Source organism: Diorhabda sublineata, chromosome 9 (genome assembly GCF_026230105.1).
Source record: "Diorhabda sublineata isolate icDioSubl1.1 chromosome 9, icDioSubl1.1, whole genome shotgun sequence".
NCBI lineage: Eukaryota > Metazoa > Arthropoda > Insecta > Coleoptera > Chrysomelidae > Diorhabda > Diorhabda sublineata.
In genome coordinates, this window is record NC_079482.1 from 74,265 (window position 1) to 88,085 (window position 13,821).

Genomic DNA, 13,821 nt, shown 5'->3' on the forward strand with positions numbered 1-13,821 from the left:
AATTAAGTGAATAAGAAAAAATTAAAATCAGATACAAAGTGGAGTTTCAATCGTTTGACGTGTTTGTTTACCCTGAAATATTCAACAATTTGTTTTATACCTAAATGATGTATAATTTCAAATTATAAAATTTTCTTGGAAAGCATCTTGAAAAGAATCAAGGAAAATACACACAAAACTGACATTAAAAAATGGCCTAATAAATTTTCCTTAACAAAATACTCAATATAAAGTCAGTCAGTTTTCTTTCTAGGCATGATATTTGTGAACGTGACCCTTGTTTGTTTCATACAATTACAACCAATTAGATACATATTCACTAAGGTAAAATTAAAAATAAAAAACAATCAAGAGAACTACATTTGTTCTTATTTCATCTAATAGAATAAGTGACAATAAATAAATTCATATTATGATATACATTGCCTAAATAAAAATCAACTTCCAACTTGTTCAGTTATTAAAATAGAAAAACATCAGTGGACATTTAGAAAAACATTTACTTTATAATGATACTTGTTTTATTAACTTTAGTATTTTACTATTTTTGTTTTGTTTGGATATATTCTTCACATATGATATATTTTGTATCAAAACCTTAACTTCACCTAACTAAATTTCTGTTTGAAACTTGTAATCTCCAGCTACAGATTTACACTTTCCGTAGAACGCAATAATTTTTCAGTTCTATACACAAAAATAGCAACTAATTCAAAAGTTTCCCTCATTAAAATGTCTCAAACTCGGTATATAAAGTCAGATACTTGATAACCGAATTCGCAGTTGCTTCAATTCGACATTTTTGACACTATAATTACTCAATCAACATTTCGGTAGAAGCAATTGTAATCGGTAACTATCACTATTTAGGATTCTTCCATTTGTGGCGGAGGCGTCGGAACAAGTGATACTGGCGCCGGTGCGGGTGGTGTTGGCATCGGAGGAACTTCTTCTGGCGGTCTAATTTTTCTCGGTCTACCACGAGGACGTTTAATTTTTTCTTTCTTTTCACCAGTTTCTGTTTGGGTATTATCTTGACCGTAGTCCATATCTCCGGCGGCTTCGATTTTTTCTTTGGCGCTCATAAAAACTTGTTGCAAAACAATACTATCTTCGTGAATGATGGAAGCTTCCTCATTGTATTGTTGAGCGTTTTGGCAGAGCAACATGAAATCGCGTTCCATATCTAGCATACTGTAATACTGTAACAAAGAAAAATAACTCATTTAGATGAGACCGCCACTAAATTGAAAAAGAAAACTATGAAATTTTTCTATAAAACCGTGACCAAATCCTCCAAACAAAAAATACTTTATACATAAATGAAATATTTGTGCTCCTTGACATTTTTTTTTTTATTTACTTCCTGGATAATGTGTATCAGTTTAATACATAATATGCTCTAATACAAATCGATCTAAGAACGTCGTACTCACTTTGCCTTCGTCAATATTTGATAAAATTTTTGCAATATCAATTGGTTTCTTTATAACAGCATAATAGCCAGGCAAATCTTTCCTAGATGGTAATTTAATGAAAGGATCACTGAGTTGTCTTTCATCTCTAAAAGAATAAACATAATAAAGCAAACACTCAAAATCATTCACGTATCGGTTAATTTTACCTATCTTTGTAGTTAATAACAATATTCATCAACATCTTCATTTTTTTCTTTAGTTTTATCTCTTCTAAATGAACTTTACGCCTTTTCGTAGTACTCGCTTCTTCTTCTTCGTCTCGTCTCTTTTTCTTCCTACCTCTTTTTTTCTTTGGTTCTTTCTCCTCTTCATCGTCGTCTTCGTAATTTCCATCTTCATCGATGGCCTGTAAATCAAAATATGTCTCTATAATAATTGTACCCTATATACAAACAAAAGGATAATAAATATAATTGTTATAGAGTTTTAAATATAGACACGTTATTTCTTACTTTGAGCCATTCTTTTTCAGTCAAACTATCCGCATAATCGACTTCCTTCCTTTGCCGACTACCTCTTCCTAATATTGTATCTTGATCATCTAAACCCCAAGAATCCATTTCCTCTCCTTGTTTCAGCAACCATTCTGGCAATTCACTTTCTTGTATTAATCGAGGTTTACCGAATTTTTCCAATTCCTTTCTTTCCATATCCATTTTTTGGAAAAGTTGGAATTCTTCTTCGTTTCTGGCCAACATCTGATTGACCGTTTCATCGTCAGGCACTTCATTTTCCTGGAAGATTGTTCAAGTAAAAAATGTAAATGTAAAAATTAACCACAATTAAACTTACCTCCTCTTCGTCGCTACCATCATGATGTAGAATACTTTGAAGAAATTGGTGTCGTTCGGATCCCGTCGATTTTTGATCGAACATACCAGCTTGAATGACCTTTTCGTCCATAATTAATTTATATTTGGCGGCCGCCAATATACGTTCTTCTACAGAGTTAACTGTCATCAAACGCAAAACTCTAACTTCGTTTTGTTGACCTATACGATGGGCACGATCTTGGGCTTGTAAATCCTTAAAAGAAAATATACGTTTTTTTTTTGTAAATTTGATTTTCTAACCCTAAATATGTGAGGACTCTTTCAGTATATAATTAAGACTCTCACCTGATGAGGGTTCCAATCGGAATCGAATATAATGACTGTATCTGCACTTTGCAAATTCAAACCTAAACCACCGGCTCTCGTAGATAATAAGAACAAGAAATATTCGCTATCTTTGGCGTTAAAACGTTTGAGTAAATCTGCCCGGTCTTCGGATTTAACCATACCATCTAATCTCAAGTATTTGTAACCTCTCCATATCAGATAATCTTCCATGATGTTCATCAAAGTAGTCATTTGACAGAACAAGAGGACACGATGATTTCTGATCTTCAATTTCGGCAATACTCTTTCCAATAATTCAAATTTACCAGACGCCCTAAAATCCATAAAAAAAAATTTCAAATTTGTACTTGTAAATATTCCTTTTCAGAAGTATTTTGATTAAATAATCACCTATAGATATCGGGTCCAGATGTTAGACCACCAGCCATTCCAACAAAATCACAATACTTCTCTTCGATTGCTTGAAACATGAATGGATGATTACATAACTTTCTCAACTGCATAATGGTATTCATTATGGCTTTAACTCCGCCTCCTCTACCTCTACCGCCCTTTTCAGAACCGTCTGTTAATAAGACTCCTCTACTTTGCATGTGCTGGTAAAGAACTTTTTGTAGACCAGACATTTCGCATTTTATTATATATTCCACTTTATCGGGAAGCTGTGACTCTACTTCTTTTTTCAACCTTCTCAATAAAAACGGTCTAAGAACTTTATGAAGACGTCGAATGATCAGAATAGTTTCTTCCTCGTTCAATTCCACCTAATACAAATGAAACATTTGAATAGCAATCAACTTTTATCTATGCAAAAATTCACCTTTTCACCAGTAGTAGCGAATGGAGCATTGAACCATTGTTCAAACGTAGAGCAACTCTTAAATATGGACGGTAGTAAGAAATTTAACAGCGCCCACAATTCTGGTAATTTATTCTGCAATGGAGTACCTGTTAAAAGTAAACGATAGGGTGCCATGTAATGTGTATTCAATGTTTGAGTCAATTTGCAATGATGATTCTTCATACGGTGCCCTTCATCTACGATCATATATTTGAAAGGAACCTAAAACAATAAAAAATCCAAAATTAGTTAATGATCAAACTAAATAGAAAATTTGCAGTTATTTGAACACTTACTTTAGAAAGTACACCTTTATCTTTAATTATATATTCGTAAGTAGTGAGTAGAACATTGAATTTTGTAGATTTCATTTGACTTTGTATCAACTTTCTTGTACAAGGTGATCCCTTATAAGAAACGACTACAACTGTTGGAGCCCATTTTTCAAATTCCAACATCCAATTTGAAATAGTTCTAGAACGAATAAATGAATGGGTATACATAAAAATAGACTGTTCAAGTTTTATATAATGTTCACTTACGACAATGGCACAATTATCAAAAATGGTCCATTCACTTTTTTCCTTTCCATCAAATAAGTTATAAGGGCAATGGTTTGAATAGTTTTTCCTAAACCCATTTCATCAGCCAATATTCCATTTAGATTATTGTTATACAGCGAAACCATCCATTCCAAACCCTTGATTTGGTATTCTTTTAGTTGACCATTCACCATAATTGATGCTTGTGATGTAACAGTTTCACTTACTGTATGAGCTATGCCATAGTAGGTTTGTTCTTCAGTTGTATTTTTATGGTACTCATCATCTTCAACTTTTGCTTTTTCGATAACTTCTTTAGCATCGATTTCTTTATTTTCATCATAATCATCTTCGCCTCTTTCTTCATCACTTTCCTCTTCATCTTCAGAATCAACCATTTCCCAACCAGGATGTTGTTGCAACCATTCTGGTAGATCCTTAACTGTTGGTGCATTTTCTCCACTAACTTTATTTCCAGTGGCAATTTCAATGACTGTAACTTTTCTATCTGGCTGTTGTAGTTTTTCCTGTCTCCGTTTGCGTCGCTCTTCCTCTTTTTTCTTATTATTTTGTTCAATTTTGTGTTGTTTCACCATCTCCGTAAGATTACTGATGTATTCATCCGTCTGAGACAATAAGAAAGCCAAACGTTTGTCTTTCTTTTGATCAATGAGTTGTCTGTAACCTTCTTCATCTTCAGCCATCAATCTAAACATAAAAATTTATTAGTTGAACAACAGTTTGTATAAAAACATTTCAAGTAGTATAAATATACATACTTCTTCATTCGCTCCTTTTCTCTTCTTTCTTGTTCCTTCTTTTGTTCCCTCTCTGCATTAGCATGATAAGTCATAATGGCTTTATTGAGTTTAGATATTTTCGTTTGGTTCTGCCTATGAAATTCTTTAAACTCTTTCGCATGTGTCAAGACATTATTTAAAAATTCTTGATTTTTCTGCCGTTTCTTTCTTTCAGCTTCCAACTTCTGTTGCTTTTCCAATTTTTCAGTGGCTCTAGCTTCTCGCAATCCTTGACGTTTTGTCCTTTTAAAAGCTTTAACATTAACTGCTGTTTCCAAAGTAGTATCCCTTCGAACGCAACTCAAAACCTAAAATATTCGAAATGATAAAATTATCTATCTAAAATATAAAAAGGAAATTTGGATTACCTCATTGCGAAGTTGTCTCTGAAGATTGAGACATCTCAATGCTCTCAATTCAATTTGTGCCTGTATACGTAATTTATCAGACATGTCTGTTGGTAGATTGCTAACTTGTTCAATACGTGCTGCAATACGAGCAGCAACTCTGTTTTCCCTCTCTTGTAATAGAACTACTGGATCTATAGTGTGAGGTTTTGTTAATGTGGTCAGTGAAATTTCTTGCTTAACAGATAATTCTGAATCAGAAGGTTTCTGTTGGTTTTGAACAAGTTGAGTATCTGAAATGAATTTAATGATATCTGAACAAAAGATGATTTTTGTATACAGGAGTACCTACCTGTTTGCCCACTTTTTGTTATATCTGATTTTTTTTGAAGTTCTTGGATATGATTTAGTTTTTCCGGTCCATGGCTATTTAATCCCACAACTATTGAAGAAGGAACTGGTTGATTTCTTGCTAAACATCTAGATTAAATTGAAAAAATATTGTAATGGGTTATACTTAATTCGCATAAAAATTTTGAATGTAGGTCATTAAGATAAAATAATTTTAGGAAATAATACCATTCCACTTAAAATTTTATTACCTGTAGGCCATAATTTGGCTTCTAAGTTGTTTCATTTGATTTGTGGATAAAATAGAGTTTGTATCTCCTATGCCCGAAACCCTGGCCTTTAGAGCTAATAACTGAGAATATCTTGGATCTGCTTGAAGACCCTTTTCTTCCATGGCAACAATGGCTTTCTGCAAGGCGGCTACATTGTTTTTCTCTTGAGTTAATGTCTCATCCGATTTTGTATCTAAATTCAATGGAAAAATAAAAGTTTTGCATACTAAATTGTGAATGAAATTCATACTGTATACCTAAAGATATTTCATACAAACAGCGCTATATCTCATACCATACCTTGAATATTATTTGATGAAGATGGATTAATATCTTGTTTAGGTTGAGAAACAAGTGAGTTACCACTTTTGCCATTAATTGATATAACCCCTTTAGGCATTAATGAAGTACTAGCCATTTTAAATAATCACCTGAAAGTTTTGAATCAGTAAAAATATTTTTTTTCTATTTAAACAGTTCATTAATAAGTACAGAAAATAAACCGAATTCTCCCGCTTTACGTTTTCATTTAATGTGTGCATGTAAAAAAGTTAATAACAAATCCGATAAAATTTCACTCTTCTTTTCATACATCTGAAAACTGAGCCTCAAAATACAGTAATACTGACGTTTGACATTTTTAATGAGCGGTGATCGGAATACATTATCTAAAATCAATTAAAACTTCGATCCAAAAATTCTTGGATTTTAGAAATGCTGAATTTTACGCTTCTAAAGTAAAAGAGCACGATTTCATTTTAATAACAAAAATAAAATATTTAAATAAAATGTATTTTCGTACAAATTGCAATTTTCAGATATATTCCATTTCGTAGATTTTCTCGTGGAAACTAGCCTTAATATAGAACGCCAATATAAAACGTCATTGTAATGTCAACTAATCAACTCAAATAATACTTATACTAGATATATAATATACTAGAAAATATTCGGGATAGTTGTTTCTTTTCCTCATAAATGTTACATATATTAGTTTCATGTGAAGAATTCGTTCTAGAATCGAATCTCTAACGAAAATGGTAATATTGAAGATAAGAATGACTCCAGCGTAACCTTAGAGTTTGTTCTACTGTAACAAGCTTTCTTGATTGTTGAGGTAAATTTTCTATATTATTATAAATATCGATAAACAATTACGTTACTCAGTATTATAAAATAGAAAAGTCGTATAAAATAGAAAAGTCAGAACTTTAACTCCTTGTAGTTAGATAATTTATAAAAAAATCATGTTTGTAAGTCATATATATGTAAGTGGGTATATATAATCTTAAATAAATGTAATTCAAACATCAAACATAACCTCAAATTTAACTTTCCAGATTATAGAGATATTAAATCAATGTTAACTTTTATCTTTAAGTTTATTTTAGAGAGTAAAGCTTGTTAGCTGTATTATATAAGCAATATGGCAAGTCCATCACCTCAAAACAGCCCCATGCCCCCACCACAAGCTCCCAGTCCTATGGGACCACCTCCCTCTCAAAGTCCAGCACCACCTTCTCCAGTTTCTCAACCTCAGTACCAAGGAGGTCCGCCACAACCTACCGGATATCCAAACCAATATCCAGGGCATTCTCAAATGCCTCCCAACTCGGAACATCCGCCTATGCATGGACCACCACATCATCAGTACCCACAGGGTTATCCACAACAAACGCCACCACCACCATCTCAGAATCATCCTGGACATGGGCCACCACAAGGACATGCACCTCCACAAGGTACAAATTAGGAACAAGTATGTAGTTATATCATCTTCAGTTGTCTATTCTTTTAAGGTCATGGTCCACCACAAGGGCATATTCCTCCTCAGGGACATGTCCCACCTCAAGGACATGTACCACCTCAAGGACATGCGCCACCTCAAGGACATGCGCCACCTCAAGGACATGCGCCTCCACAAGGTCATGTACCTCCACCAGGACATATACCTCCTCCAGGGCATGTACCACCTGGACATCAGACCCATCCACAACCTCCTGGACATATTCCTCCTTCTGGTGGAATGCATCCTGGTCATTATCCTGGTGGTGAGAAGGTCTCATTCATTCATTCATTATATTTATATAACATTTATATAAATTCTAGGTCATCCAATGCCACAAGGCCCTCCAAATCAGCCAGGACAACCACTTCAAGGTAGAAATGCGGATAATTTACATGCTTTACAAAAAGCTATTGATACTATGGAAGAAAAAGGCTTACAGGATGATCAGAGATATTCACAGTTACTTGCATTACGGGCTAGATCAAATCCGGGAAGTGGTAATGGTGTTTTAACAACGTTACAAATGAATCAGTTAAGAAATCAAATAATGGCATACAGGTATTAAATTTAACAGTTAGAAGTGGAGGAAAGCATTTATACATTATATTTTCTTTTTAGATATTTGGCAAGAAATCAGCCTATACCGCATTCTATAATGTTAGGATTACAAGGTAAGAGACCTGACGGGTCACCTCAGTTTCCAACACCCCCTTCTAGCCCATTTCAGCCACAAGCAGGAAGTACAGCACCGACTGGAGAGCAACCACCAGTGTCCGGAGACAATACTGTAGAAGGTGCTCCTTCAGTTCCTGGTGGGACACAAGGTAAATTGAAATTAAATTTATTATTATATTGATGATGTAAAATATTTTAATAGGTGCCCAAAATAGTTCGAACCAGCAAAGAGCACAAAACAGTCAGTTGGTTCCTAATAAGCAGACACGTTTTACTACAATGCCCAAACCAAGTGGAATTGATCCGCTGGTCTTGCTTCAAGAAAGAGAGAGCAGAGTTGCTTTTAGAATAGCTGCTAGAATAGAACAAGTTAGCAATCTACCCAGCAATCTCTCAGAAAAAGTGAAAATGCAAGCTCAAATAGAACTTAGAGCTTTGAGGTGCCTGAACTTCCAAAGACAATTAAGAAGTGAGATATTGAATTGCATAAGGAGGGATGTCACATTGGAAACGGCAGTTAATTTCAAAACATATAAAAGAACAAAACGCCAAGGACTAAGAGAATCAAGAGCAACAGAGAAATTAGAAAAGCAGCAGAAATTGGAGGCAGAAAGGAAGAGAAGGCAAAAGAATCAAGAATTTTTGAATGCCGTGTTAAATAATGGCAAAGAATTTAAAGAGTTCCACAAACAGAATCAAGCTAAGCTGGCTAAAATTAACAAAGCTGTTATTAACTATCATGCTAATGCTGAAAGAGAACAAAAGAAAGAAGCCGAGAGGAGAGAGAAAGAGCGTATGTTGAGGTAAATAAAATGTTATATTAACTATTATATAAATTATTTCATTCTATAATTTTAGATTGATGGCCGAAGATGAAGAAGGTTACAGAAAATTAATTGATCAAAAGAAAGACAAACGTCTTGCATTTTTATTGTCACAAACCGATGAATATATAACTAATCTCACAGAAATGGTAAAACAGCACAAATTAGATCAAGCAAATAAGAAAAAGGAAGAAGAAAAGCGAAAAAAGAAACAACAAAGGATGCAACAACCTGATAGAAGAGTGACAGTTTTAGAAACTGCAACCGGTAAAAAATTATCAAGAGAAGCTGCCCCTACTTTCAGACAAGTACAAGAATGGTTGCAACAACATCCAGGCTGGGAAATGGTTGATACAGATGATGAAGATGAAGATGGCGAGAAGAGAGATGATGAAACATATGATGAAAATAAGGATGTTGATGCTAAGGAAGTTATTAAAAAAGCTAAGGTTGGTTATTTATTCGAAGAATTGATAAATTTTTATTATAACAATTTCTAATTTTAGGCAGAAGACGATGAATATCATAAGAACACTAAAGAAGAACAAACTTACTATAGTATCGCCCACACTGTTCATGAAGTGGTAACGGAACAGGCATCTATTATGGTAAATGGTCAACTAAAAGAATACCAAATCAAGGGTTTGGAATGGATGGTTTCATTGTATAACAACAATCTAAATGGAATATTGGCAGATGAAATGGGTTTGGGAAAAACTATACAGACTATTGGTTTATTGACACACTTGATGGAAAAAAAGAAATTGAATGGTCCCTTTTTGATTATAGTACCTTTGTCGTAAGTAGAAAATAGTAAAACGCCTTGTGGTTTTGTGAATATTGATATTTATTGCTAGTTATTTGAAATAGAAAACTTTTTGTGAATACTTATAGATAAAAAAATTCATTAGATATATATATATTTTTAGCACACTTTCGAATTGGATGCTAGAATTCCAAAAATGGGCACCATCTGTTGTTGTAATATCTTACAAAGGCTCCCCAGGTATGAGAAAAGTAATCCAGAGTCAATTGAAAGCAGCTAAGTTTAATGTTCTGTTAACCACCTATGAATACATCATCAAAGACAAAAGTGTCTTGGCAAAGGTACAAAAAACAATAAAAAGTAAACGAAAAATGTAGATCTTAACTTTTTTCTTTTCAGATACCTTTCAAATATATGATCATAGATGAAGGTCATCGTATGAAAAATCATCATTGTAAATTGACACAAGTTTTGAATACCCATTATTTAGCCCCATACAGATTACTTTTAACTGGTACTCCACTACAAAATAAATTGCCAGAATTATGGGCTTTACTTAATTTTTTGTTGCCTTCTATATTCAAAAGTTGTTCTACATTCGAACAATGGTTCAACGCTCCTTTTGCAACTACAGGAGAAAAGGTAAATTCGAATCCTTTTTATATTTCCATTTGAAATGTATTATTCGTGTTTATGTTAGGTTGAGTTGAACGAGGAAGAAACTATTCTGATCATTCGACGTCTTCACAAAGTTCTTAGACCGTTTCTATTGAGACGGTTGAAAAAAGAAGTAGAGTCACAGCTTCCCGATAAAGTGGAATATATAATAAAATGTGACATGTCTGGTTTGCAAAAAGTGCTATATCTACATATGCAGACAAAAGGTGTGTTACTTACTGATGGATCAGAGAAAGGTTCTAAAGGTAGAGGCTCAAAGGCTCTCATGAATACCATTATGCAACTGAGAAAATTGTGTAATCATCCATTCATGTTTCCTAATATCGAAGAGAAATACTGTGATCATGTCGGTATCGCCGGTGGTGTTGTTTCTGGCCCTGACACTTACAGGTACAAAAACTTTTTATATTTTTTAAAATATTTGTGGAAACATAGTGTTAGTGCTTCCGTTTCATTTGTCTAACATATTATATGAATCGGTACGTTTTAGAGTATCAGGAAAATTTGAATTGTTGGATAGAATTTTACCCAAATTAAAAGCTACGAATCACCGAGTGCTACTTTTCTGTCAGATGACTCAATTAATGACCATAATGGAAGATTATTTCAATTGGAGAGGCTTCAAATACCTTCGATTAGATGGTACTGTAAAAGCGGAAGATCGAGCTGATCTTCTTACTAAATTCAATGATAAAAACAGCGAATATTTCTTGTTCTTATTATCTACGAGAGCCGGTGGCTTAGGTTTGAATTTGCAAAGTGCAGATACAGTCATTATATTCGATTCCGATTGGAATCCACATCAGGTAAAAAAAACTTGTAACTCCATACATTATACAGTGTTTACAAAAATTTATTTGATTAGGATTTACAAGCCCAAGATCGTGCCCATCGTATAGGTCAACAAAACGAAGTTAGAGTTTTGCGTTTGATGACAGTTAACTCTGTAGAAGAACGTATATTGGCCGCCGCCAAATATAAACTTACTATGGACGAAAAAGTTATTCAAGCCGGTATGTTCGATCAAAAATCGACGGGATCCGAACGACAACAGTTTCTACAAAGTATTTTACACAATGATGGTAGTGACGAAGAAGAGGTAAATTGATAGATTTAGTAGGTATGAAGTATTTCTAATGATCCGTTCACTTTTTTTTTTAGGAAAACGAAGTGCCAGACGATGAAACAGTGAACCAAATGATAGCAAGAACCGAAGAGGAGTTCCAGTTGTTCCAAAAAATGGATTTGGAAAGGAAGGAAGAAGAGGAAAAGTTGGGCGTGCACAAGAAATCTCGTTTAATACAAGAAAGTGAACTTCCCGATTGGTTAACGAAACCTGACGATGACGAAAGTAATTGGGGAGATGATTATACCGAAGTATTATTGGGAAGAGGAACACGACAAAGGAAAGAAGTCGATTATGCTGATAGTTTAACAGAAAAAGAATGGCTAAAAGTGAGAAAATATATACATTTTATTATTAATTATATTTAAACTTAAATTCTGTTTTTTATTTTTCAGGCTATCGACGAAGACGGCGATTACGATGATGACGAAGAAGAGGAGAAAGAATTGAAAAAGAAGAGAGGTAGAAAGAGGAAAAAGCGAGACGATTCAGATGACGAAGGGACGAGTAGTACAAGGAGACGTAAACTACCTCAAAGCCAAATTGAAGCTAGGTTGAAGAGAAAGATGAGAAAATTAATGAACATCGTTACCAATTACAAAGATAGGTAAACATTATTATAAAAATTATGAAATTATATTTACAAATATTTTTTTTTTCAGGGACGGTCGACAATTAAGTGATCAATTCATAAAACTTCCACCAAGAAAAGAATATCCAGACTATTACACAATCATTAAAAAGCCAATGGATATAACAAAAATTTTGAATTTCATAGAAGATGGAAAGGTAAGCGAGTCATTTATAATGATACAATCTAATTACCAAAGAAATTATTCAATTTAAATATCATTCTATTTTATATATTTGAAATTAATATTATTCTAATCTAATAAATTATTTTGTTTTTCTTGTAGTATTCCGATTTCTCCGATTTGGAACGCGATTTTATGTTGCTTTGTCAAAATGCTCAGATTTATAATGAAGAAGCGTCTATGATCCACGAAGATAGTATCGTTTTGCAATCTGTGTTTTCTAGTGCAAAACAAAAAGTAGAAGCGTCTGCTGATTCGGACGACGATAAAGATGAAAACAATTCCGACAGTGAAATTAATAAGAGCAAAAACAAACCAGTTAAAGGTAAAAGACGACCCGGAAGACCAAGAAGAATAGTCAAGAAATACGTTTCTGACGACGACGACGATGATGACTGAAAATATACTTAGAAGAATAGTTGAATATGTGCACACGTAGTTAAAAGGATTATTACCTGAAATAGATGAATATTGCATTGTTCATAAAGTACTTTATTTTCTATTTTTTTTTTTTAACGAAGGATGGATTATTTGATTTTGTGTTAAGGAAAAACATCTTAGTTTCAAATCATTAATTTCTTTTCTTGCATTCTCTCGAAATACTTTGTTATTTGGCAATTCTATTATTAAAATAAAACTCTTATTTTAATCAATGTAATTTTTATCAAAGTTGGCAATTTCCACAATAATTTTATTCAATAAAAAAAATACTTTTGATTAACTAATTTTAATTATAATTTTTTTCAATTTAAATGCAAATTCTATTTGTTTAGTGTCAAATAACCAATGTTTGTTCTTTCTTTAGCTCCATAAGTTAAATGGCCACTTCAAGCATCTGTTTTGAGACATAAAAAAATAATTTCAACTAGAATGATTTATTTTTACTTTTTTTCGGGATTTTTTGAAAACTGATGACTATAAAAAATTAATATCATTTTCACACATTCAATTTGAATAAGGATTTTTTTTAGTGTTAAATAAATGATGTGTACATTATTTATATTGAATTTTAAACAAATAATTAGCCGCTTCACTCAATTATCTAGATGTTTTCTCTTTATTTGTAAAAATATACGTATTAAAAGAAATAAATGTACTCTAATAAGTATCAACTTGAAAATAATTTAATTTATCGCATTATATACAGGGATATACTATTTTGTGATTAAGGTTTAGAACAAGAAATAAATCGCTGTATGCAACAAACGATTTGCTTCATTTCTCTCCACATCTAATAATATAAAAAATTCTGACCTCTCTGTTAAATAAACAAGAATTTGTATCTTAAAACAAATAAAGTATGAAAACATTAAAGAATTCATCAAATTTCAGACTCTTCAATCATAACCGATTAAGACCGGCTTCACTGGCAATGTCATGGGCGAGTTCGTAACAG

At 33.0% G+C, this 13,821-nt stretch overlaps 2 protein-coding genes across 6 annotated transcripts; one reads left to right on the top strand and one right to left on the bottom strand.

The window, feature by feature from the left end:
* Positions 1-389: 389 nt before the first annotated feature.
* LOC130449107 (ATP-dependent helicase brm-like) lies at positions 390-6,661 on the bottom strand. 2 transcript variants are annotated; one of them, XM_056786789.1, is made up of 16 exons: positions 6,555-6,661; positions 6,053-6,183; positions 5,732-5,945; positions 5,482-5,609; positions 5,151-5,422; positions 4,762-5,090; positions 3,983-4,690; positions 3,737-3,914; positions 3,420-3,662; positions 2,990-3,363; positions 2,597-2,912; positions 2,271-2,504; positions 1,931-2,212; positions 1,625-1,824; positions 1,437-1,563; positions 390-1,202 (listed from the first exon to the last, which is right to left on the bottom strand). In XM_056786789.1, exons 2-16 carry the CDS (start codon positions 6,168-6,170, stop codon positions 867-869), a joined length of 4,059 nt encoding a protein of 1,352 aa, XP_056642767.1. In that variant the 5' UTR covers positions 6,171-6,183; positions 6,555-6,661; the 3' UTR covers positions 390-866. The 2 variants fall into 2 exon arrangements, with proteins under 2 accessions (XP_056642767.1, XP_056642766.1); XM_056786788.1 differs by lacking the exon at positions 6,555-6,661 and adding an exon at positions 6,245-6,378.
* LOC130449106 (ATP-dependent helicase brm-like) lies at positions 6,386-13,631 on the top strand. Of its 4 annotated transcripts, none has more exons than XM_056786784.1 (17): positions 6,386-6,869; positions 7,134-7,494; positions 7,552-7,803; positions 7,862-8,099; positions 8,160-8,365; positions 8,419-9,019; positions 9,075-9,489; positions 9,547-9,839; positions 9,970-10,147; positions 10,206-10,448; positions 10,507-10,874; positions 10,975-11,290; positions 11,350-11,583; positions 11,646-11,939; positions 12,006-12,217; positions 12,273-12,399; positions 12,528-13,631. In XM_056786784.1, the coding sequence occupies exons 2-17, from the start codon at positions 7,179-7,181 to the stop codon at positions 12,822-12,824; spliced, it is 4,590 nt and encodes a 1,529-aa protein (XP_056642762.1). In that variant the 5' UTR covers positions 6,386-6,869; positions 7,134-7,178; the 3' UTR covers positions 12,825-13,631. The 4 variants fall into 4 exon arrangements, with proteins under 4 accessions (XP_056642762.1, XP_056642763.1, XP_056642765.1 ...); XM_056786785.1 differs by having other exon boundaries at positions 6,612-6,869; positions 7,144-7,494; XM_056786787.1 differs by having other exon boundaries at positions 6,632-6,869; positions 7,552-7,800.
* Positions 13,632-13,821: the final 190 nt, after the last annotated feature.

What these genes read in the sequence shown, in the direction of transcription:
- LOC130449106 (XM_056786784.1), top strand. Translation starts at nt 7,179, where the DNA reads ATGGCAAGTCCATCACCTCAAAACAGCCCCATGCCCCCACCACAAGCT. An exon ending in TTGCAACTACAGGAGAAAAG is followed by an intron (nt 10,449 to 10,506) that starts GTAAATTCGAAT and finishes TGTTTATGTTAG; the next exon opens with GTTGAGTTGAACGAGGAAGA. An exon ending in CCGATTGGAATCCACATCAG is followed by an intron (nt 11,291 to 11,349) that starts GTAAAAAAAACT and finishes TTATTTGATTAG; the next exon opens with GATTTACAAGCCCAAGATCG.
- LOC130449107 (XM_056786789.1), bottom strand. Translation starts at nt 6,170, where the DNA reads ATGGCTAGTACTTCATTAATGCCTAAAGGGGTTATATCAATTAATGGC. An exon ending in ATGGTAGCGACGAAGAGGAG is followed by an intron (nt 2,213 to 2,270) that starts GTAAGTTTAATT and finishes ACAATCTTCCAG; the next exon opens with GAAAATGAAGTGCCTGACGA. An exon ending in CTGAAAAAGAATGGCTCAAA is followed by an intron (nt 1,825 to 1,930) that starts GTAAGAAATAAC and finishes TTTGATTTACAG; the next exon opens with GCCATCGATGAAGATGGAAA.